Source organism: Colias croceus, chromosome 12 (genome assembly GCF_905220415.1).
Source record: "Colias croceus chromosome 12, ilColCroc2.1".
NCBI lineage: Eukaryota > Metazoa > Arthropoda > Insecta > Lepidoptera > Pieridae > Colias > Colias croceus.
In genome coordinates, this window is record NC_059548.1 from 6,271,843 (window position 1) to 6,298,668 (window position 26,826).

General features: G+C 34.6%; 1 protein-coding gene across 1 annotated transcript; it reads left to right on the top strand.

The window, feature by feature from the left end:
• On the top strand, positions 1 to 25,237 carry LOC123696091 (clustered mitochondria protein homolog). Its single transcript, XM_045642100.1, has 24 exons — positions 1 to 210; positions 10,131 to 10,346; positions 10,435 to 11,081; positions 11,173 to 11,334; positions 11,684 to 11,837; positions 12,562 to 12,695; positions 13,043 to 13,179; positions 13,405 to 13,634; positions 14,043 to 14,179; positions 15,254 to 15,448; positions 15,812 to 16,024; positions 16,362 to 16,536; positions 16,632 to 16,737; positions 16,823 to 17,322; positions 17,544 to 17,746; positions 17,980 to 18,186; positions 18,548 to 18,790; positions 19,071 to 19,153; positions 19,234 to 19,363; positions 19,644 to 19,916; positions 20,205 to 20,330; positions 20,921 to 21,136; positions 22,360 to 22,571; positions 22,989 to 25,237. The coding sequence occupies exons 1-24, from the start codon at positions 90 to 92 to the stop codon at positions 23,107 to 23,109; spliced, it is 4,941 nt and encodes a 1,646-aa protein (XP_045498056.1). The 5' UTR covers positions 1 to 89; the 3' UTR covers positions 23,110 to 25,237.
• Positions 25,238 to 26,826: the final 1,589 nt, after the last annotated feature.

Below are 26,826 nucleotides of genomic sequence, written 5' to 3' on the forward strand. Positions count from 1 at the left end.
CTCTATCTGTACCGCATGTGCTCTTTCAGCTGAGCGTGGAACCGTGCTGGTCGCGGTCAGTCGGTGCCGGATTAATTCCTCGTGTTGTTATGGCTCTTGGTAGTGAAGTGAATGACGATAATTCTTCAAGACATACATCTCATAAAGTGAAAAAATGTCCAGTTAATAATAATGTGAACAATAAAAGTGGTAGCGAGAATGTTAACAAAGGTAAAATTTTCACTCTTTCCTTGTTATGTAACATTATGATTTATAGAAACTTATCCCTATAATAAATTCTAAAATTCTACTCTGGAAGCATTTATGGACCTTTTATCATGTGACATAATAAAACATGTGATCGTTTTGATAGCATACCTTTGACTAGGTATATAAACTAAATCTAATTAGATCAATGGTGATACTATAAAGGCACTTTCATTCCTAATTTTTCGTGTTAAATAAGTAAATCTCTATTTACAAATCAATTTATACATACAAAATGTTTTAGAAATAAAATTGAAATATTACACAATATTATTGTATTGTTGCACTAAATCTTGGTGTCTATTCTTTGGAGTGGTTAATTTACAAAAATTATTTACATATAAAAATATCTTTTCGTGCATACAGAAATATTATTTATAAAAATTAGGATACCTAGAAGATGTCGTTTAGCCATGTGATTGTAGGATTGTACCTACATAGATGTAGGTATGAGATATTAATTAGGATACATCTATAGGTAATAATACATAATTATGTAGTCTAATTTAATTAATAATAATTTTATCTTGTAACACATAATACAAATAAATCTATAACAATTTCTTTCAATTTAAAGTAGGTAGCTACTAGGTAGGAAGGATTAGTATAATTTAAGAAAGAGCATATATTATTTTATATAAATATTGTATTAGTTAAGGCATTTTGATTTTTATTTAATAAAAAAACTAAGTTTGCTAGGTATATATATACAAACAAAAATAATTAGGTACTGAAATAGATACCATAAATATAGTATATGATACTCTTATATATATATGATACTTATATGATACTTATATGATACTTTTTATATATGATACTCTAAAGTTAAATAGTTCAAAACTTAAATGCTATGACCTCAATGGTGCTCTCGACGTGTGGGTTATCTCAATAATTGTATATTATATGAACAACCAGTATTTGGGGCATCCATAGAACATAAATTAGATATTTATAGACTGAACATGTTCTCTTGTATTCTTATTGATTTCTTATATCTTCAGCTGATGAATGACTTTGGATGAAGTTTGATACATATGTAGATGTAGCTTTGGTTAGGCCATTAGCTTATTGCTTTGTTGCCAAAACAAAAGTAGATTGAATAGATGATGTGAATTAATATGAAGAACAGTTGTAGTCTGTACTTACTAGCACTAACCTAAATGTAAGTGGTATAAGTTTCTCTCATAATACACCAGGAACATAATTATAATGGTACTACTGAGATGGATGCTAATGTAGGATTTAAAAAAAAACGTGTAAAATAATTGTAAACATTCTATATTTTATTTTCTGTACTATAGAAGTTGGCTCATCTTAAAATAAACTTTTGATTTAATATTTAAACATTAAAAATTTGTACCCATGTAAAAAAAAATATTAAATAAAAAGTTAGCCAGTTTTTTTGATAACAATCACCTAGGTTTAGTTAAATAAATAAAGATTGTTGAAATTTATATAATATATTATCAGTGAATATAAAATTGTAATATTTAGTTAGCATTAAATGCTTTATAAAATTTTAACTTAAATTACCGATTAGATCATGGTTTGCAATTTTTGCCGTTAAATATCCTAAAACCTTCATCAATAAACAGACTATCCAACACAAAAATACTTTTTCAATTAAAAATTAGATCATGGTTTGCAATTTTTGCCGTTAAATATCCTAAAACCTTCATCAATAAACAGACTATCCAACACAAAAATACTTTTTCAATTAAAAAGATTTACAGTTTAGATTCAAATAAAAGAAAAAGTTTATGTTTATGTTATTCCAAGCCATTGTATATATATATATATAACTAGCAAACCGGGCGAACTACGTTTCGCCACCAGAGACTCCTTTTCTTTGCTATAAACCTCACGGGGCCCAAGACCTTTCAAACGAATGCAAAACCGTGGAAATCGGTTGGTGCGTTCTGGAGTTATAGCGTCAGGAACGAAAACCTGACTTATTTTTATCCCTGTCATCTAGTTGAATCTGCTATTTGATTGAGTGACTAGCATGTTCATTGAAGCGATACGGCTTATAGTAGAAAGAATAATTCAGGTATCTTTTTATTGAAATAAATAAACTTATAATTTGATCAATGATTCAACAATAGTTACTGTCGTTGAGAGTAAAGTTTCAAGGTGGCGTCATGGCAATACTGTCACGTCACGTAGGTTTGTTATCTAGGACGATTTTGTTATCCTTAAATTTGGCCAAAGAAGTTTCACTTATGACACGTGCGCTCGCCCCACACGCTCTTTTTTTCTTTTATTATTTAATGTTGGAAAAACTGTGTTTTCACTTTTCACTTAACTAGAATGGTTTGTCGGAATTCCACCGATCATAAGCTTTAACTCAGTTTTGAAGCACTCTCTTATAAACATTGTCTCATAATGCCCTCTTAAAACGCCGCGGCCGGTACTGTACAAGATTGGTAATAGTAAAAAAATATATTGAATATAATGGAACTTGTGAAGATTAGAATGCCAATTATAATTTAATCTTTATCTATTGATGTATTTATTGATAGGGCACTACTAGCTACTTTACTGAGATATGTTTTGATATAATGTTATCCTTTTAAGCATCACATGGAAATCTATAATCGTTAATAATAATTATTGTCGTCAGTTTTATTTTTACAAATCCATTCAGAGTAGTTACAGTAGGTACGTACATCAAATACTCATAGGTAGGTACGTTATTTAACGTAATTTTATGCAGTATTTGAGTTAAACAGCTACCTGCTGCTGAGTTAGAAAATCGCACAGTTCTTAGACTTCGTTTTATCGTATCAGGTATTTGAAGAAGTAATTATAATGATTATATTACCCACAGGCATTGCGATGCGACCACTGTAAGGTGAGTCTCGCTCCGTTTTGTCATTTTTGTTACTAGGCAGACCATAGGTACTGCAATGTTGTTTGCTATGACACTCCGTAAAATTTGTTGCAAATAATTATTAACAAAATTATTATAATTAAAAATATAATAATATTGTTAACAAAATTATTCGCTTATACATATAAAGGACTAAAATAAACGATCTTTAAACGTTACGTTGTTTTTAATGATTCCCCAAAAAGTGCGAAGATTTTTGAGTTTTTTTCGATAGATATAACTCATTGTTCTAAAACGTCGAGCCATTTAGGTAGGTACATACTTATTTAAGACATTAAAAAACCCGATATGCACGCAAAATTTTCATGAGAATCGAAATTAATAGCTACAGGCTACAGGTAGGTATGTACTATGTACTCAGAGAGAGGTGGATTAAAAGAACTGTACCTATGTCACATAGGAGTATGTGTCGCATAAATAATAATATGGATGATATAAGCACAGTGTCAGACTACTGTGCTTTATATTGGTACTCGACGTAATGGCGATTCTAATAAAATGACACCTTCCATAAATACAAGTAATAACTGCGTTAAAAACAACCGACTTCAAACTTGCACTTGCAACATTTACAAATACAGACAAAAATGCTCATAAAATAAAAACTACTGGGCCAATCCGAAAAAAAAAATTATGGGACCAATTTGACACCATCCCGCATCGAACAAAAAAAGAATCACGTAAATCGGTTCAGAAACCTCGGAGTAATCGGTGTACATACATAAAAAAAACATACCGGCCGAATTGATAACCTCCTCCTTTTTTTTGAAGTCGGTTAAAAATGAGTCTACAGCAAAAATATATTTTAAATGTGATGCGCCTGTACGATTTTAGAAAGTTCTGCACAATTTCTTTCGGATGTCGTTATCAAAACCTGGTTATCTTATCATGGTACCACTCTGTTCAACAAAAAAAATCATCAAAATCGGTTCATAAACAACGAAGTTATCTGCACTCAAAAATAAAATATACAAGCGAAAAGCTTAGTATGGGATCAGATCGTGCCGTGTGTGAAAATTGTCCAGAAATATTTATTTATTATTTATTTATTTATACGGTCGAATTGAGGGTTCTCCACTTTTTTCTAAGTCGGCTAAATATCATTGGACGGCAAAAACTCTACGCTATTATTAGTTTCTCCTATGAAATGAGTTTCAGAAATAAAAATCATTAATTGATGATGGATCCATGGGTTTATTTTTAGGGTTCCTCACTTTATTTCTTTCTAGGTATTCTTTTGTTAATTACAAATTATTGTCGTTAAAGTAACTAGGTATTTATTTTCTGTAGCGACTTAAACTTATTTAATGCTATATTGAGTTTTATTCTTTCATGAGTATATACCTAGTTAAAAAATGTTACTAACGACACCATAAAATATATATCCATTTTAAATATGACATATTTCTTGTTTACATTAGAAATTAGAATACTCGAATGCACTTCGAATGGCATATCAAAATAGGTAGGTATTTCGTGTTAAATATCGTAAGTACATCGATCGTGATGAATGTGAAGGAAAGAGCATGTTTTCCATTGCAAGAATTTGCGCAATTTACAAAGTATTTTACGGTATGTATTTTAAAAATAAATCATACGGATCCCACGTTTGGCAATTCGGTCTCACTGTTGTTGACCAGTTTTTTCAACAATGCTTGGGACATGTCATTTTCCCTAATGACGAAAACCCCACGTGTTCGTCACGTGTAGAGTTCCCATGACCAGAATATCTTATTCAATAATATTTTTTTAGTCTAATTTTTGAAACATCTATGTGGAAGATATAGTTACAGTGTCTCTTTGATGTGTTTAATTTAAGACCACGGTCTAACTATAATGAGTTCTTCTTTTTTGTCTCAGGCACTTCCTAGTCCTGACTGAGACGATTCTATCAATGTGCGTGAATAAATAATAAAGTTACGAAATTGAACTTGGGTGTACCAATCCAAGTCACGACAAACTTTCAATTTCGTAGGGAGTTTTGGGTCTCCCCAACGACGTCGTGGTCTCCCTAACATATTTTATGCTTTCTTCCCCTTAGGCCTGACGTCTACGTTCATTTACATAGCGTTCAATCAATAATATTTAAAATAGATATGTATTGCAATGGAAACTATATAGTTATCTGTTTTCCTCAATAAATATAGTCACTAACGATGAATGGTAGCTTATAGGTAGTTTCAAATTGATTTATTGATAACTAGCTTGTTGCCCTGGTTTCTCTCGATTGACCCGGGATAAAAAATAGCCTTTGAGTCTTTGACCCTTCTGAATCAATTTTCGTGATCGATCGACCTTCGAAACAGTATTTTCTCCTAGAAACATAAAAAGTTAGAAACTTTGCCACTCTTTTGTAAAATATATACAGTATTATACTAATACATTTTACAAATATAATATAGCATCAATAAATGTTTAATAAGTACACAATATAGCATCACATAATTTTATTATAAGACTAGCTTCCGCCCGCGACTCCGTCCGCGCGGATGTCGGTCTTCGCGTGGATGGTTATTTCTCCATTTTGAGTAACTCTGTCAATAACATTTTATAAATATCTATTGTACCCAATTCCCAAATACGGCTAGGCCTATAATAATACGCAACGTGTGTTCGCGGTTCTACGGAACAACGTCTATGGATAAAACTGAAAAATTAAGATTAATTTTTTTCTACGTATTTTTCCAGGATAAAAAGTATCCTATTTTACGCCCAGGATAATAAGGTATAATTATACCAAGTTTCATCGAAATCGAACCGCTAGTTTTCACGTGATGCCTTCACATACAGACAGACAGACAGACAGACAGACAGACAGACAGACAGACAGACAGACAGACAGACAAAAATTTTTTCACACACACATCACATATTTGGGTTTGGTATCGATCCAGTAACACCCCCTGCTATTTATTTTTTCAATATTTTCAATGTACAGAATTGACCCTTCTACAGATTTATTATATGTATAGATTAATAAATCGCCATTAAACCATTAACCATAAGTCATAACTATCTAACTAAGATAAATGTAACATTTATCTTAAATTACATAGAAATTATAAATTGATTGTGATGTAAAAACAAACTGTAGTAAATAAAATTTAACTAATGTTCATATTGTTTAATTCTAACGTCATGTTATTTAAAATTGTATATCAGTTAAGTCATTAACACGCGCCATTAATAAAAATAAACACGTCAATTAAGTCTGAACAATGTGGGCTTCCGTTAGAATCTTATTAGTTATTACAAAGTATATTGCAATTTTTATGCTGTGTATAAAATTTAAAGTATATTTTTATAATAATTCTTAATTAAATATCGTCAGTAAATAATATTCAAGGTATAAAATGACGTCAGAGGCAACAAATATTAGCAATTTATTCATTAAAGTTTAAGTCGAGATTTGACGCTAATATAAAACTTAATTAGATTTGATTTTTATTCATAATTGAATCAAATATTGACGTGATACCGTATTTATTCAAATATTAAGTTACGTTAAAAAAAATGAAAACTAAAAAATAATTTCACAGAACCCTTTGACAGGTTCTTGATTGATAAGCTAACATAATATCGAACTGATAAGGTTGAGTGTGATGTGATTTTTGCTTGGGTGATAAGAAGCAATGTCAGTGGGCATATACCTACCTGCTATATGTATATGTATATATAATAATAACAAGTATTTGAAATGTTATAAGTGACTTCTACATGAATTGTAGAGAAAAATAATGGTAAAAAGAGAAACGAATTTAGTGACCCTCAAATATGTTTGGATACAACATATTTGTACATTGTACAGTTACGAGACTTTACCGTGCCGATGTCGTGATGTTCTTATTTGACATAAACATTAAACATTGCACCCAGTGAACTTGTTGTGTAAATTTTAAATATATTTAAAAACTAAACTTTGTATACTCTCCTTTATCGAGATAATACATTTGGCATCGTCAACATTAAAATTATCCTGTTTATAAAACGATGCTTAAACATTGCGGTTAGGTATACGTATGTAACAAAAAATATTTATATGTATTAAGAGAACAGAAAAATCTCATATTTTAAAAGATATTTAGGACGATCAATTTTTTTTACTTCATAGGTATTTTGTTAAATTTCGGTTTATCGTTATGGAGTGTCAACGGAAGAAAGGATATAGTGTAGCGTTTTTCTTAATAAATAAAATTTTAATTTGTTTTCATTTATCGGTGATCATATGCCGTAAACGTCAAGTGCGAGATCTTCGTGTCTATAAAGAAGAGCGATCGCCGGCGCGTGGCCAACCGGCGGAATAGTTGTTAGTGCTTACGTAACATGATTTAGTCTAGTTGCCATGCTCGTTGCAATACAACAATTTATTGCAGTAATGACCTTTAAAATGATTTCCATCTCGACAATCGATGTTAAAGAATTTGTTTACAATCGTATCAATGAACGTTATTTATCTGCTACGAATACGTAATGGGTAGACACTATACGGTATACATGTATGTTATCTTATGTTCATACGCTAGGTAGGTACCTGAAGTTAGTTATAAAAATTAAAATGTCCCTCTTTGCCCGTCGTACGGTTCTGTTGTCCGGTCAACCGGACCACGGGAAAAAAATTTTTTCCGTAGTACAGTTGGCCGGACTACGGAAAAAATATTTTTTTCCATAGTCCGGTTGACCGGACTACGGAAGATCTAGTTTAAACTTTTTATCAGTTTGTTTAATATATTGTAAATTTATTATTTTCGTATTAATTTATTACAATTTCCGTACCATGGGCAAAGAGGGAATTTAAATATTATGTTTGATAATGCTGTTTGTTTTTTGTTGTTTTAGGCACTCGTTTTAAGTCACATGAAATACGTAGTAACCTGAGGCATTTTTTTTTTCAATAAAGCTAACATTATTTAGAGTCGCTTTTAGTTAATGTTTTTTTTCTTATTTGATTCAACTTTCCATTGTTATTTTAAATCTCCTTTGACTGTATTCCTATAGTTATATAAAAAAATGGACGATAAAAACCCATGGAGGGTTGTCGCGTAAACACCACAGGACAGTTCTTTGGCATATTATGATTATAATGTACATATAACACATATAATGTATTTTGTAAAATTAAATTGTAAAACTGACATGATTAAAAAGAGCAACTATGGAGTTTCTTGCCGATTCTTCTCCGTAGATACTGCTTTCCGAATCGGTGGTAAATGTTAAAATATGTAATGACGTTTCAAAAGTGCTTCTAAAAGAAGTCTAATTGAATAAATAAATGTTTGAGTTTGAGTTTGAAAAGGCAACCGGACCTTGTAAAATATTATTTTTCAGAATGGTCACACTGGGTTTATCGTGTTTTCGTTGCAAAACTACGGAAAATATTTTTTTCCCATAGTCCGGTTGACCGGACAACAGAACCGTACAACGGGCAAAGAGTGTTAAAATGTGTAGAAAAAACACTATTCATAGAGCTTCTAAATTATAAAGATCTTGTTTGTGGTGTAATTGACACATAAATAATAAAACGTCGAAAATTAGTGTCAAAATTTTAGAAGGTGAAATGAATTAGGTAGTTTATTTTCTTAAAAAATCGTATACTCACCATATGCAAAATCACTAAAAATGTTAGATGCAATTCTTCGGAGAATCTCTAGAAAAGGTCAAGGGAAAAAATCATTCAGTTATCCATAAGAAAGAGGTTAAACATGCATAGATCGTAGCAAGACGACAATACTCAAATCTTTTACATAATTCATTGATGGGTTTCGTCGTTCTGTTCTTCGCCAACAAAATCACAGTTGATCTGAATTTTAAATCATCCATATTCCATATTACCTATTGACGTCAACGTGTATATTAAAACTTACAAATACGAACATATACACATGCTGTGAGAGTGTCAAAAATCTAGTTATTTCTACATAAGATATTGCGGTCCTAAAGCATATTATAATAGAAACGTTGAAATCTAGGGGCAATTGTCCTTCAATCTACATCATTCCGCCACTTTGCAGTAAATGATTAGTACTTATAGTATTTCTCGTGTCATGGTTATAAAGCATACAGCTATTTCCTATACTATACGTTCATTGTACGATAGCGTTCACACGTTACAAAAAATTGTGTCAAGCGCTTATCAGAAATTTTGATTTAATATCTCGGGGCGCAGGCGTCTTACGCTGTTATCTTGTTTGTTAAAGGCAACAAAGATAAAATCAACATTTCAGTTCATATCTTTCCTCAGGCCTGCTTGTACTTTGTCGTGCATCACTTACGAAGTCTTCCAAAATTGAGTTTTATTGTCGGGACTTCATTATTCTGATAATGTCTATTCATATATTAAAGTATTGATATTTGTTATCACACACACCTACTTTTGCTTTTTATAAGATTTGTAATGACTCTTTTATGGGTCATAACATTATTACGTTGAAGATAATACATAAATACACTGACCAAATAGAATTCTCCACACTATTTTCTGCTAAAATATCATATGTAAAGTACTTAAATAATCTAACTCAAAATTTGTATAGAGCGTTAGAAAATCGAGAACAAATCGTTTTGCGTTAAAGTAGAGACGATGGCGTCTATTGTTGGCGGCATCTCGTTGCCATCTATTATTGACTCCCCGCTGGAGATAGTTGGCGCTGCGCCAACGCAGACCACGTGTTTAGTAGTCACGGGACGAGACATGCGTGTTTGAATCTCGATGCCCCTAGAGCAATGTGCATTACCCATGCGTAATACGTATTGCAACCATTAATATTCATATGCATGAGGTCTGCGTATTATTACAATGCGTAGTTGTAATTTTATTATGTATATTTAAGTGACCGTACATAAACTTGAATGTCATATAGGATATTATTGAATAGTTTTTAACTAGGTAGATTTTATTAGGTAGGTATAGTAGATAAATCTATAATCTAGATTCTAGAAGAAATTATAGAATAAGTACCAATATATTAATGTAGTTTTTTTTTTTCATTAGAAAAAGCGGAGAAGCATTCGGCAAAGATGAATAAGGATAGCGGGACAAAGCCAGTTATATGCAGCAATGGGAACTCAAGTACACCGAATGGCCGAGCGGATGACGAAGGTGGCGGCGGTGTCTCGTCCATACCACGTGTATCATACGCAGCCGCCGCTAAGAAAGCTCTATCGCCAACCATCAACAATGCTCCTATGCAATTCCCGACTGCTGCGGGTTCGTTTTATGCTTTAATTCTCAAATCTAACATCTATAATAATTTTTTTTTTAACATAACAGTATATATTGTTTTTCCTTTACACAGAATGCCAGAAGGTTAACAAAAGTGAGAAATCTTTAGAAGGAAATTCTGGTGATGCGACAATAAATATGAATGGCGAAAAATCTATTTCTAATGATAATCACTGTAAGAAAGATAAATTAAGCACCAAAGAACCAATAACTAACGGCACTGAAATAAATAGCGTACACATTGTTAATGGTAACCCACAAAAAAGTCCTGATTGTGATATTAGTAATAGTAATAATGCTAAACTAGTTTCTAATGGTATTAACAGTGATTTGGAAGAAACCAAATCAAATAAATCTGACGAAAGAAGTACAATTTCGTCAACTGATGTAACACCAAACGTTTCGGATGTAAGTCTTAATAAAAAAAAGGAAAGTAAAAAGGGAGCTGCGTTGGAAAAGAATAGTCAATCCGAAAAGTCTAAATCTCCTGAAAAACGTAATGATGATATGGAGGATGAAAGTAATGAAGCAAATTCTAACAATTGCTCAGAAAAGGCAAACGGTGATACCAATAAAATTGTTAACGGCGATAAAGACAGAGAGTCATCACCTAGTGAAGATGGTGATGATAAGAAAAGAGATGCTGAAGTAGTGTTTATACAGGATATGGGTTTTACTGTGAAAATTGTAAGTCCAGGCGCTGAGCCCCTCGATATTCAGGTATGTTTGTGCTTAATACAAAATAACGATATTACTAAACTGTTTAACGCACATCATCAAGGATTTTTTTAATATTTAGTTAAATTTCTAGGTGTCTAGTATGGAGTTAGTACAAGAAATTCACCAGGTTTTAATGGATCGGGAGGATACATGCCACAGAACGTGTTTCTCTCTACAATTAGATGGTGTAACATTGGATAACTTTGCTGAGCTAAAAAATATTGAAGGTTTAAAAGATGGTTCGATTATTAAGGCAAGTATTTTAGCCAATCTAAATATAATTATTACTTGTTGATCCGATGAACTTGAATAATTAAATAATAAGAGAATGTTCGTTCTAAAATTTAATGAATTTAGTTTTGTTATGTTGAACCGTTATATTATTGAGTATTTATTTTAGTATTTATGTTTTAAACCCACTTCATAAATGTAGAAACTTTTATTTTTTCGACTTCTTTGCACAACTTTTGTTCTATTTATTATTGGCAATATTTTTATTATAGCTATATGTTATAAATTCTAAAATGATTGTATTATTAGCGAATGTTAATATAATATAACGAGATTTTTATATATATATTAAAGATGTATACACTATACAGGTTGTTGAAGAGCCGTACACAATGCGTGAGGCGCGTATTCACGTCCGCCACGTGCGGGATCTGCTGAAATCAATAGATTATGTGGATGCCTATGCCGGTCAGGAATGCAGCTCTTTAGCGTTTTTAAATGTTATTACACAGGGTGATATTTTAGGTAAGCTTTTAGATGTTATTTATGTTACATTTTAAACATAACATGAACGAATAACATGTTATTTGAATGTAAATTCCGTTTCTTTATGAACTCATGAACACTATAATAATTATCTTTATTTCGAAAACATCTCATGTGTATTGTTTGCATAATGTTGACTAATACTTAATACTTTAAACGGTTTCAACCTATTATGACGTCAGTTATCTAGGAAGTACGTTAATACATTCGTTTGAATGTCAGTAAAATATAATATTTTTACTTGTAATTGATTAACATTGCCACAAACACTAATGGTGTTAAAGTATATGAAACTTGTGTACGATATGGCCTTAAACAAGTCGTTTTGCGCATTCTAGAGCGTATGCAATTCGCTTCATCATTATCTGACGCAGTGATAAAAGGAGTTAGATGCAGATAAGATACCATTTTAATTTTTAGGCTTTTCTTAACATGAAAATGTCCGATGTTTTTACTTTACTCTTTAATAGCAGTAAAGTAAGAAAAAAGCTGCATATTAAATATTATTTATTTAAGTATTAATCTAAACACAAAAATATCCTATTTAGAGTATAATTATTATATTACTAATAAACCTTTTTTTCATCATTCAGACCATAATAATATGATACTCATATTACAATAACACATGCATGAAAATGAAATCTTAATAAATTCAAACAAAAACATTTAGCTTTAATAGAACCAACACGTAATTTTTCAGAAAAAAAGAAATCTAGACCCGAAAGTGTAGACTGCACTCCCCCAGACTACATAATGCCTGGAAGCACTGAACGGCCCCTGCTTCCGTTACACCCGGGCTTAACTAAGGAAAATAAAGCCCCGCAATGTTTAAAGGTCTGTTTATTCTCAACTTAAATTAAAAAAAAATATTTATGGCGATTTTTGCGTAGATTTTTTTCTCTCTTGCAGTTGGTAACTGTTTTTAAAATTCTGGTTAAATTACATCCTTTATTAATTTTGCTTAGCTTACCTACCGTATACAAAATAGCATCGTACATGATGTGTCCTAGAAAATAATTGCTCTTTGTGATAACAATATTAATAACTAAATTAATTGAGACATGTAATCGATTCTAAATTATAAAAAAGCGTTGAATTAGAAATTTAAAAGAATTACCATATACTGGATATTGACAAAAATATTGGTTGATTTTAAATCTTATGTAATTGGTTTTTTTAAGGTGCTAACAACATCTGGTTGGAATCCGCCGCCTGGACCACGCAAAATGTGCGGAGACCTGCTGTACTTGCACGTGATTACATTAGAGGACCGGCAGTTCCATATCACTGCTTGTCCTCGCGGTTTCTACCTCAATCAGTGAGTTTTAAACAACATTTATAAAAAGCCCCTAAGAACTAAGAACTTAGAAACATTTAAAGAAAACCCCCTTACTCCTAAAAATATCTGTAATATTATGTTAATGTCTCCTTACTTTTTGAAACTTTTCTTGTACCTTAAAACTTTTTGTATTCTAGTAATTACTGTCAATTATTAGCTCTAGAAATATTTTGTTGTCCTCCTAATAATGAATTTTCTACACAGATCCACCGAAGAAGTGTTCAACCCCAGACCATCTACACCGTCTCTATTGTGCCACTCACTAATAGAGCTGCTTAGTATCGTATCGCCGGCGTTTAAACGCAATTTTGCGCTTGTACAAAAGCGACGCATGCAAAAACACCCCTTCGAGAGAGTGGCCACGCCCTATCAAGTCTACCAATGGGCGTCGCCCATGCTCGATCATACTGTTGACGCTATACGGGCTGAAGATAGTAAGAACATTTTTTTTTACTTTTTCCTATTATTTCGAATCAAATTCTATTGACTAGAAAATATATCAATTAATATAATCGTTTGAAAACGTAAATTGATCTACTTATATACTTATTTTGGTCATAAGTCTGTACCTTCATTATTTTAACACTGTTCTTCCGGTCATTATGGAAATTGATGTGCATGAAATGCGCAATTAACTCGCTCGTAAAAGGCCTCGTTGCAAGGCCATACTTTTGTTCATTGACAAATTTCTCTCTGTCCTTTATATCTATAATCTGCAAGTATTTTCTTAACATTGATTTGTTAACCATGAAATTTGCTAAGTGACGTAATTGTATCTACTAAAATGTAGTGGATACAAGTGACTTAATGATTTGGGTTAAGTTGTGTATGTTTGTGTGTAGCGTTCTCTTCCAAACTGGGTTATGAGGAGCACATCCCAGGTCAGACGAGAGATTGGAACGAAGAGTTGCAAACGACAAGGGAACTGCCACGCGGCACTCTGCCTGAGAGATTGTTGCGGGAACGAGCCATTTTCAAGGTAAATTGTTAACAAAATAAAAGTGTGCGTGTACTAGTGTACACACGTAAGAAGTGAAACTTCTTTATGACCTTATTTTTCAAAAAATAATTTACTCTATGCAACTGTACAGAAATACGTCGAATCACGCCGCATGCGTAACGAAAAAAATGTTACACTAAATTTTTTTTCCAACCCCGTAAAGAAGTTTCCCTTCAAAAATAAACTTATCATGAAACATCTATTAATTAATATCTAAAAAAAAATCTTCGCTTAAATTATTATTTTATATTAATACTTGCTTTATATGTTTCCATATCTAAAAACATCTTAATTAAAAACAGTATGAAATATAGGCAATGTCTATATTAGTTACAGTATACTAACTATTTTTATTTTTATGGTCTTAGCAAGCTCGTCAAATTAAATTCTTAGCATTCTTATAAACATTGTCGTTCAAGGTCCTTTATCTTACTTTGAATGACAGTGATTATAGAAATGCCTTTAATGTGATGAAATAATTTAATCGCAATTTTCCGCGCTCTCTTGATGTATTATTTTTTATTTATGTATGTAGATTCAATTGAAGTTATTAATCTGTAATATTGCCTATCTTGAAAAACAATAAATTATGCAATAAAAATTACCTTATTAAAATTATGTGCAAAAAAAAGGAGTGTGTGTACTTATGTGCACGCGTTAGAAGTTATACTTCTTTGGCGTATGGAAAAAATACTAGAATATACAACTTGGACATAGTTATCAATAGTTTTTATACCACCTAGAACTAACTTCATGCTGTTAAATTTAGGTGTCGGTGTGCGCGCGCATCGTAAAAATTCAATCTCATCATTTTTCTCCATCGCGCCAAAAGAAGTATAACTTCAACAAAGTATAAAATTGTTTAATTGTCATTGTCAACATTCAGGCATTCATGGCTTCTCAGATAGTCCCTTTAAAATTGATCCCGATTTAACGAACATTTTATGAACTTTTTATAACATAATATTTAATTAACTTTGTTATCAACTCTTGTAAACTTCAAAAAATTATAATTTCCCTTTTATTCAACGTTTACATGTTAATTTTATACAGGTACACAGTGACTTCGTAGCCGCAGCTACACGCGGTGCGATGGCGGTGGTAGACGGCAACGTGATGGCGATCAACCCGGGTGAAGAGCCAAAGATGCAGATGTTCATATGGAATAATATATTCTTCTCGCTCGGTTTCGATGTGCGCGACCATTATAAGGATCTTGGTGGGGATGCTGCCGCTTTTGTTGCACCGGTAAGTTACTGAAAATAATACTTTTATCAAAATATGTTAAAAAAAATTTCATGAGCGTATAAAAAATCCCTTTGAAAAAACTAACACATTTCTGTAACCTTTTCAAATTTCACGGGACTTTGACATCATTATTATTTTAAAATGTATTTTATAAAATTGATATGATTTCAAAAGAGCAACTTTAGAGTTTTATATCGGATCTTCCTTATTATTCAAAGCTTTCCGAATCAGTGGTATATATATATTATAATGTAGTTTGACCATTCAAAAGCGTTTCTATGAGAAGTCTAGTTGAATAAATAAATATTTTAATTTACACTTAAAAAAAGCAATCATCACAACTAAATAATTGTCCACGCACAGCGCAACGACTTACAAGGCGTGCGCGTATACAGCGCAGTGGACACAGCCGGGTTGCACACACTCGGCACAGTAGTGGTGGACTACAGGGGGTACCGAGTGACCGCACAGTCCATCATACCGGGGATACTGGAGAAGGAGCAAGAGCAGAGTGTTGTGTACGGCAGTATTGACTTTGGGACCACGGTGCTGTCCCATCCCAAGTATATGGAGCTGGTGAGTTGACTTATAAAATACTTAAATATATAATTTGAGTAAACAAATCATAATACTGTTCCAGAAAAATCATAATTTAGCTACCTATTTAAGGCAACGTGCAAATTAGTTAACTAGTATCAAAGATTTTTTGTAATTTATGGAGAAAGTAAATTATGTGATGAGATGGGAAGTTTTCAGAATTCAGAATTCAAAATAATAAAATATTATAAATAAAGATTTAAAATGGTTTTAATTTATATAGTCTGGCCAACTTATCCATAAATGACATATGCAATCATAAAAAAATTAATTGCCTAAACCACACACACCATAAAACATTACACAATTGTTACAGCTCAGCAAAGCTGGCCAGCAACTGAAGATAATGCCGCACTCAGTGATCAGCGCGAACGGCGAGACAGTAGAACTTTGCTCCAGTGTAGAATGCAAGGGTATCATCGGCAATGATGGCCGCCATTACATCCTCGATTTATTGCGCACCTTCCCACCAGATGTTAACTTCTTGCAGTGTAAGTTAGCGTAATTAATTCTCTTATGAACATTTTGTATATTTTTATGCCACTGGCAATGAGTTGTTTTCATAATGTGTTTATTTCTTTTTTAGTGCAAGACGATGATCTGAGAGAGGACATAAAATCGATGGGATTCCCAATTATTCATAAGCACAAATTATGTTGCCTTAGACAGGAATTGGTGGATAGCTTTGTTGAGTAAGTGCATATTACATTACATACATTTGCCTATAATATTTAACATAAGAAAGGAAATATAATAGTTATCTGTTTTACTTTACAGGGCTCGTTATTTCATGTTCATTCGCTATGCGGCGTTCCACTTACAACAGTTAAGTGCGAAACGTAGCAAGGCCACAGAACAGAAATCCATTGAGGCAAATAAAGAATCTGAAAAGAAAGAGGCTGTAGCTGAGACTGTAAAAGAAAAGAGAGACACTAAGAGTCAGGAGAAGGAAACGAAAGATAAAAAAGGAAAAGATGCTAAGGATAAGAAGGCTAAGAAAGAAGAGAAGGCTGAAAAGGCAGAAAAGACAGAAAAGGTTGAAAAGACGGAAAAGGTAGAAAAGGTTGAAAGGGCAGAAAAGGTTCCAAAGACAGAAAAGGTTGAAAAAATTGAGAAGGTTGAGAAAGTTGAAAAGGAAGTTAAAAAAGATGCGGAAAAAGATGGCGAAGATTTGCTTCTAAATGAGAACCTTTCCGAAATCGATACAGATGTTGCAAAGAAAATAGTTGAAAGTATTACAGATTCTATTTGCAGTGGAGAGAAACAGGAAAACGATAGTAAGCTTCAGTTATTTTCATTATAATTTTAGTCCCAATTTGAATAACTTAGAAAGTATGCAAGTCTTCTTATTTTATGTTCAAATAATCCAGTTAATATTTTTTTTTTAATATATAAAATACTAAAAAGACTGCTATCATCACAATTAAGATATATTTAGAATTTTTATAGAGTTCTTAAAATACATTGCACTCCAAATAAGATATTTTTTCTGTCTTAGCTGGTGAACGTTCACGCGCAGTGGTAGCTGCAGCAGCTCGTGCAGTGGCCTCTTTGAAGGAGTCAGAATTCGATGTTCGTTTTAACCCAGACGTGTACTCGCCGGGCATCAAACATGCTGCCTCACCGGAACAGCTTGCTAAACAACGGCATCTGGTCAAGGAGGCTGCTGCCTTCTTGCTTACCACACAGATTCCTGCTTTTGTGAGTTTGGATTTCTTAGATATTATTATAATTTTTGAGAAATTTGTATTACTAATTGTTGGTTCAAAAAAATTTAAAACTAAATTAAAAAAAAAATACCTTGATATTTTGCGTATTCTAAGTAAAAAATAAATAAATATGCCTTGTTAAAATGAAATGTCCCTAAGTATTTTTTTCTCATATTTTGGATTTAAATAATATTTTTTTAAATGTTATTTGCATTATATCTACAGGTACGCGAATGTCTCGAGCACACGTCCGCTCCCATGGACGGCGCGGGCCTGACTGAAGCACTACACGCACGTGGTATCAACGTGCGCTATCTCGGACGCGTGGCCGTCGCGTTGAAACCGCACGCTTCATTGAGTTACTTGCACGCTATTGCGGTCGCTGAGCTTATACTGCGGTCTGCGAAACACGTGTATACAACTTATTTGCAGGTAAAATTATTATGTATGGTATTTTGGTCTTTATTTTTAGAGAAGGGGTATGTTTATGTTCATGTTGAAGGTTATGTCAAGTGTCTGACAAAAGTGGTGGGAAAAATTGGCTTTATTTTTCTAAACTATGTACTTTGACGTCAAAATAAACACAGAGTAATGCCTATTGGCATTATCAAATTTCTTACTTGAGATACTTTTTTGCAAATGGTAAAAAAGTACACACTATAATACAGTAACCATGCATATTTTTAAGTAGAGCACTGTTGTTGCTCTAATAAGTAATCTTATTAGAGCGAATTGTAAAAGAGTGAACATCAAATGAATTATTTAATTAAAAGACACGTTCATTGTGCCTCAGGGTTGCGAAGCCATGTGCACGGGCGCGGCCGTCTCCCACTTCCTGAACTGTCTGCTGGGCGCGTGCGGTTCCCCCGTAGCGTCTGCTATAGAAGCCCCCGCCGCGGCCCGCTCCACCAGACCCCGCGGGCGCCGCGCCAGACGGGCTCGTCACGCGTCTCCCCCCTCGCCCGCCTCCCCCTCACCCGACTGGCAGAACTTAACGCCCAAGACGCTGTTCGCGCAAATTAAACAGGAGCTAAAGGTACGTGAGACGATCACGAGAGATTTTTTTGTGTGCGAGTAGGATATGACTGCTAGGAGAAACGCAGGGTCACATACGATGCTTTTTTATGGACGTCACATACGATGCTTTTATTAGCTTTTAATTGATATAACCTACCTGTAATACACCAACATTTGGCCTTCAATTTTCATAAAACATATGTAGCGGTAGTCGCTCAAGTACTTAAACAGATAAAGAGGCTAATTGACGAATAGATAATAATCAATAATTACTATAAGTTAAATCCGTCTTTTCACAGGCTTACTGGGGATATGAATTGAATGCTGATAACATGGATGCAGTTATAGAGAAGCATGGTCTACAAAAAATTTCTCTGCTCAGGTAAATTCTTGCGAATGAGATACATACCTTTCAAATTTATAATTTGTTCAATGTTTAACTATTTCGTTTATTCATTTTAGGTCGTTCGCACTTAAAGTTGGCTTACAAATTATGCTTAGAGAATATGACTTCGACAATAAAAACAAGACTACATTTTCTTCAGCCGATATTATGAATATATTCCCAGTTGTTAAACATATCAACCCAAGAGTAAGTAGAAAAATATTTATAAAATGTTTATTTCGTTCATAATATCTTGTTAAAAAAATATTTTCCAAATAAATTGAGGATTTTATAGGTCTACGAATTGTTCATAAAATATTTTTAAAGGTTTTAACCAACCACTTTTTGATCTTGATTTAATAGTGATGGTGCAAATTAAGTAAATATTGACGTCACTTGTAATGGTAAAAATCATTAAAAATATAAAATATACAATACATCACATAAACAAAATTAGTTAAGTAGCAATGAAACAAATTTTGTCCAGGCCTCCGACGCGTACAACTTCTACACAACCGGCCAGAACAAGATTCAAGCGGGCGCCGTATCCGAAGGCCACGAACTTATTGGCGAAGCCCTAAACCTTCTCAACAACGTATATGGAGCTATGCATGGAGAGATAGCGCAGTGTTTGCGTATGGTAGCTCGCTTGTGCTATGTGACCGGGGAACATAGAGACGCAATGGCGTACCAGCAGAAGGCAGTGCTTATGTCGGAACGTGTTAATGGCATCGACCACCCGTATACTATAACGGAATATGTAAGTTTACATTGCTTTTTTTGTGGTATGGTTGTGTATGGTGAGATAGCGCAGTGTGTGCGCATGATAGCCTGCATGTGCTTTATATAGGACAGGGATTAGACGGCGTACTAGTGTTTTTGCTAAACACCAAGCAGATTAATACAAATAAGATAAGAGAACAATCTTAAGACACAAACTCTTCGAAAAGGGTTTTTTTAAGGATTAAAAAAGTACACAACTTTTATAATTGACATATAAAAAAATAATACAAAATATAATGTGAATCTAATTTCTTTTTTTTTTCAGTCTCACTTGGCGTTATACTGCTTCGCAAACGGGCAAGTGAGCACAGCGTTGAAGCTGTTGTACCGCGCGCGTTACCTTGCCTTGCTGATTTGCGGTGAAAACCATCCGGAGATGGCTCTCCTTGATGTAAGTATTTCTTTTATTTTGTTTTTCACTTTATAATTTTGAGGATAAAATTTGTGTTTTACACAATGTATTTATGTATTGTAACACAATTAGCATTCACTTTATAAATTACTGTGAGACTAAAATTCAATAAAGGCAATGTGGGCATTATGGGCAATCCATACTAATATTATAAATGCTGTCTGTCTGTTACTCAATCACGCCTAAACTACTGAACTAATTTTTATGAAATTTGGTATGGAGATATTTTGATACCCGAGAAAGGACATAGGCTACTTTTTATCCCGGGAAAATAACGCAATCCTGGAAATCCCACGGGAACGGGAACTATGCGGGTTTCTCTTTGACTGTGCGGGCGAAGCCGCGGGCGGAAACCTAGTATGGGATAAAACTTAATTTTAAATGTTCTTCATATATTTATGACCTATAGAGCATCACAGCTCTACATTAAATCAACTCCACAAAACACAGCGCTTATGTACATATATCTCTAACACATAGAGCAAATCTTCGGTTATAGTAAAGTGTAGTTCGGTTGTTAAAGAAAATCAATAGAACACAGCTTTATGTACATACATCTCTATCCGCAGAGCAACATAGCGCTGATCCTGCACGCGGTGGGCGAGTACGAGCTGTCGCTGCGGTTCGCGGAGCGGGCGCTGGCGGTGACGAGCGCGACGCACGGCGGGCGCTCGCTGAAGGCGGCGGTGGCGCGCCACCTGCTCGCGCGCACGCTCTCCTGCCTCGCCGACTTCCGCGCGGCGCTCGCGCACGAGAAGGAGACCTACACCATATACAAGGCGCTGGTGAGTCTAGCGGTCACGCTCTCCTGCCTCGCCGACTTCCGCGCGGCGCTCGCGCACGAGAAGGAGACCTACACCATATACAAGGCGCTGGTGAGTCTAGCGGTCACGCTCTCCTGCCTCGCCGACTTCCGCGCGGCGCTCGCGCACGAGAAGGAGACCTACACCATATACAAGGCGCTGGTGAGTCTAGCGGTCACGCTCTCCTGCCTCGCCGACTTCCGCGCGGCGCTCGCGCACGAGAAGGAGACCTACACCATATACAAGGCGCTGGTGAGTCTAGCGGTCACGCTCTCCTGCCTCGCCGACTTCCGCGCGGCGCTCGCGCACGAGAAGGAGACCTACACCATATACAAGGCGCTGGTGAGTCTAGCGGTCACGCTCTCCTGCCTCGCCGACTTCCGCGCGGCGCTCGCGCACGAGAAGGAGACCTACACCATATACAAGGCGCTGGTGAGTCTAGCGGTCACGCTCTCCTGCCTCGCCGACTTCCGCGCGGCGCTCGCGCACGAGAAGGAGACCTACACCATATACAAGGCGCTGGTGAGTCTAGCGGTCACGCTCTCCTGCCTCGCCGACTTCCGCGCGGCGCTCGCGCACGAGAAGGAGACCTACACCATATACAAGGCGCTGGTGAGTCTAGCGGTCACGCTCTCCTGCCTCGCCGACTTCCGCGCGGCGCTCGCGCACGAGAAGGAGACCTACACCATATACAAGGCGCTGGTGAGTCTAGCGGTCACGCTCTCCTGCCTCGCCGACTTCCGCGCGGCGCTCGCGCACGAGAAGGAGACCTACACCATATACAAGGCGCTGGTGAGTATACCGAATAACTCAGCCCCCGGAATCACAGACACAATAGAAAATCTATTGTGTCGTAGTCGAAAAAAACAATTATTAGATTAAGTAGAAGTAAATATAAATTTATAAAGAATAGAAAAAATTCGATCACGAGGCGGGACTTGAACCCGACAACACACACATAAAACTGAAAGGATAGAATAAATTCGATTGTTCAGGCGGGTCACGAGTGGCTGAGTTGGTTAGGCATCCGCCCCGGAATGGCGCGAAGGATGCGGGTTCGAGTCCCGCCTCGTGATCGAATTTTTTCTATTCTTTATAAATTTATATTTATAAAGCATTTGAATACCATAAAAAAAACAAAAAATATAAATTTAAGTAGAAGTAATTATATAATACAATAAAATGCATATACACCTTATCTCTAGCTGGGTGAGAAGCACGAGAAGACGCGCGAGTCGTCGGAGTGCCTGCGGCACCTGACGCAGCAGGCGGTGGTGGTGCAGAAGCGGCTGGCGGAGTTCGGCAAGCCCGCGCTCGCCCCGCACCCGCACCCGCCCATACACATCCAGCCGCCCGCCATGGCCTCCGTCATCGATATGCTCAACCTGATCAACGGGATACTCTTCGTGCAGATTAGGTGAGTGGACGATGCACTTTTTGGAACTTTCTGAATAAAGAAGATAGGTAGAGACTTAGGGTTCATACGCACTATGAAATTGAAATTAAATTGAACGCTTTAATTTCCTGTCATTAAAGGTGCAGTAGACCATGTATTTAAATAAGCTGCAATAAATGTATCCTTTCTTGAAAATTCTTAAATAATTTCCCTAGAAATTTGTCATTTTAACTGACTGTTAAGTTAAACATAATATTAGGAAGCTGTGAAACCAACGCTTACAGTAAAAAAAAAAAAAAAACTAAAAATATCACAAAAATATTCATCGAGTGTGCCGAGTTATAAATATGACTAAAAATACATTCAATTTTGTAACCTACATAATGCAGCTTTGCAATTTATCACAATAGAAATGACATTACTCATTTTCATTCACAGTCCCCAAGACATAGAGCAGTTCAAAGCGGAGATAGAGAAAAGACAGTTGAAGGACCTGCCGATACCGAGCGCGCTGAACGAGCCGGACAAGAGCGACGCGCCCAAACGTGCCGACAGTTGAACGTAGCGGGGACACGTAGCCATAGACACCCCGTTTTGTATTGTCTATGGACTCGAGAGTTGTGCACTCTGTGCTTGTCTATGCCTCACTGAGTGAACGAATTGGGAATGAATGACGCGGGATTTTGTTTTGGATATACAAAAAGTGCAATAAAAAATTATGTAGGTCTTTAAACGAATTAGAGCCAAGTGTTAATGATATTGGAGATAATGCTTGGTTGATACAAAAATTACTTCTAAATTATTTTAAAGAATATAACTAGTTATGGAAAAGAATATATATTGGTGTGGTCGTTTATTTACAAATTTGCTCACTCATGTAGACATAGAATATAGTTACCAATACTATAGTCGTTACTACTGTAATTTTAAAGCTATTTGACTAATCAATTGAAATGAATCCTATGATCTATATTGATGTTGTTGATGGAATTTTAAATATGTATCGTACTTAGTTCAGAGGTGTGCCCAATGCAGCATGATTGAAGAAAATTGTTAATACCTCTAGTAAACTTTAAAATACTAAGGTATATGTATTTTCTGAAATATGTATAACTTTTAAAACTAGGTATATGAAGTCGTCCAAAGTCCGTTGAAATGAATGCACAACTTTCGAGCCCTTTAATTTTATCGATTGATGATATTGTTCCTTATTATCTATGAATGTATGCTGTAGTGAATAGTGTGCTAAGGTTTGATGTAGATTTTTTTTTGTTAGACAAATTTTGAGAAAATTATTTTGATCAAATATAATTAAGTGTTATTTTATAAATTCTCGCAATGCGCAATAGTGTCTATGCATGAGCGTTATATTCGGTTCGATCGGCGGTTATCGTGGATTTATTTCGTATTTCGACGCCTCCTTGCAATCACGGTCGCCCACAAGTAGTGCAATTTATGTAGTGATAATAGCAGTAAGTTTTGGTTGTGATCCCGAAAGTGCGCGTCGCTGTAATGCTGTACTGGTGCTACTGCCAATTTGTCTTATATCTATTATTATACGATGGTTTATCGATTGTTAACGACGAGCAATAATTGTCTTATTCGATTGTGGGTATATTGTTGGAGTACCGATAGTTGGTAGAGGATTGAATATATTGTCATTGAAATGTAACCGGTCTCGGAAATGGCTCCCCTAGAATGTGAAAAGTTTTGTTGCTACGGATAAGCAAGGGTACTTGTGATAAAGCGCCGATTAAATACTGCCTTAACGATTCGTCTTTAGTTCTCTGATTTTAGCGTAGTTAGTGCCATATGTGTAGTGAGAGTTAGTTTTTTTTATTAATATTTTCTGTTAGACTGTGATATGGTGTCGAATCATCGAGTGACTTGCCTTGTCGAAGCAATGGAGCTTTTGCCTATCAAATTACGCTTTACTATGATTATGAAATTTTAATGAAATATCAAATACAATTTTAGAACTGTAAAATGACGAAAATGTTTTATTCTTCTAATTATTCATATATCTGTCTGTGTGTTATGATTATTGTCTTTCTCGAGATATGAATGTAATCACTTAGCATGTCAATGAATTTTAATAAATATCGTAAAGAACGATGATGCCCTGTATACTAATGTATTTTTATATGTTACGTTTTCCAACTCGAGCAAAATAAATGTATAAAATTTCGAGCACAAAATCTTGCAATAATTTATGTACGCTGTTATATATTTCCGTTGTTTTTTCTGTTTACGTTTTTTATGCTTTATTTTAATTTCTGGAATCAAGCCTATCTATGTAAAGTTTTGATTTATTTTTTGTATAAATTATGAGACTCTGCCAACTAACATTAAATATTGTTTAATTGTCATCAAATGCGGGATGTAAGTTTTGGATCACAATAGTGAGGTACACCGTACAAGTGACATTGCGTAGGTTTTAGAGCCGAATTATAGCGATGCGCATCGCATTCTGGTGCAATAAGTAAGTTTGTATTGGTGTTCACAATCCTATGGTTATATTACCTTGTTCCGAAGATAGATGTTATATAATATAAGGTGTTGGTCGATACGATACGTGCCTAAACTTACAATAATGATGTTGTTGTTGTTACATTTCTTTAACAATATAACGATCATGTAAATACGACGCTGTTCGTAGTTCACTAATAAAGTTCGTTTTTAATTTAGACTTGTTTTAATTTTTATCCCTATTCTTCCCAATACTGCTGGAGATGAAAGAGTACATACTGAGTAGAGAGAAATGACAGAGTACATTTTTCTGGAGTAAATCATGCAACTGCAATTAATGCTTTAATGCAATAAGTTATTTAGAAAGAAAAATATGATATCAATTGTCATCAAATAAATGATCAGTTAATTAATTTGTGTATTAAATGTTAATTTTAAATGTGGAAACATAAATATTCTCTTCTCTCTAATTTTAAGTGAAATACCGACACATCACACAATATGAAATACCTATTCAGTTAATTCTATGATTTTTATACAATGAAAAAATATACCACAAATATTGAGTTTTGATGCATACAAATCATTTCATGTGTCTAAAAAAGACTTGCCATGATTTATAATGTAAGACCCGGCGCAGATATGGAGAGGTGCAGGGCAGCACGTTTTTCATTATTAAACTATTATGGGCATTGTTCTTATTAAAATAATATTCAAAATCATATAACAACAATAATTCCGTTCAATTTAGTCCCGTTCTGTTTCTTTTTTTCTCTGCTCTTATTTTTTTCCTAATATTAAGTCTCGCGAAGACCTGTGCGTCCGCGCGGTAGGTAAGTGTGTCATGTTTCGCGGGAATGCGCTTCGCTATATCTGTGCCAGCTTTAATTCCCGTTTTATTGCACATTTTACTGTCACCCTATCTATGGTTAGCAGTGATGCATTCAATGAAAGGGCACGCCTAAACATAGGGTCTATTCAGTCTACACTTTAATAAATCTAAATTATATTCTTCTGGGAAGATGGTTTATAAAAAAAGATGGAATGATATTGCTAAGTTCTTTCCCACATTGATAGAAGTGCAAGCGATAGAAAATTGATAGACAAATAATGTTACTCATCTTATCAAGACTAATAGTTTATTCCTGGTCAAATTCGAGGGAGCTTTCCAGTAATGGCAATGGTCCGAGATACGTACTCGTTATCCAGGCGAAAAGCGACTACACTACTAACACGTGATCGAATTTATGCGGCTATGGATACGAAAAAAGTACCTATGCATTCGAAGAGACCACTAGTAACTCGAATGGTCAGATACTTTAATCGCTACTTTTTGACAGTAAAATACACTGAGCTAAGTGTGCTATTGATAAATTATTTTTTTATAAATTGAGTAACGGCATGTATTATGGGCATTGTTCTTATTAAATTCATATGCCGAAATAAAATTAGATATCTGAAATACTCGAATGTCTTGAAAAAATGTATTTATAAGTCAAAAAAACTAGCTAACATTAAATTTATACATAACAGTGCTAATACAACTAAAGCAGTTTGGAAAGTTATAAAAAATGAAGTTGTTAATCAAAAAACCATAGATTTCATAGATAAAATAACATACAACAATATTACAATTACAGACCCTACACATATTGCAAATACTTTTAATACACATTATATAAATTCAGTTTCAACCATTACAAATGACAATTTTATGAGGTATAAAAGTAATATTAGTTTCAATGCGAATACTATGTTTCTAAATCCCATGACGACTGATGAAGTAAAGATAATAGTAAATTCTTTG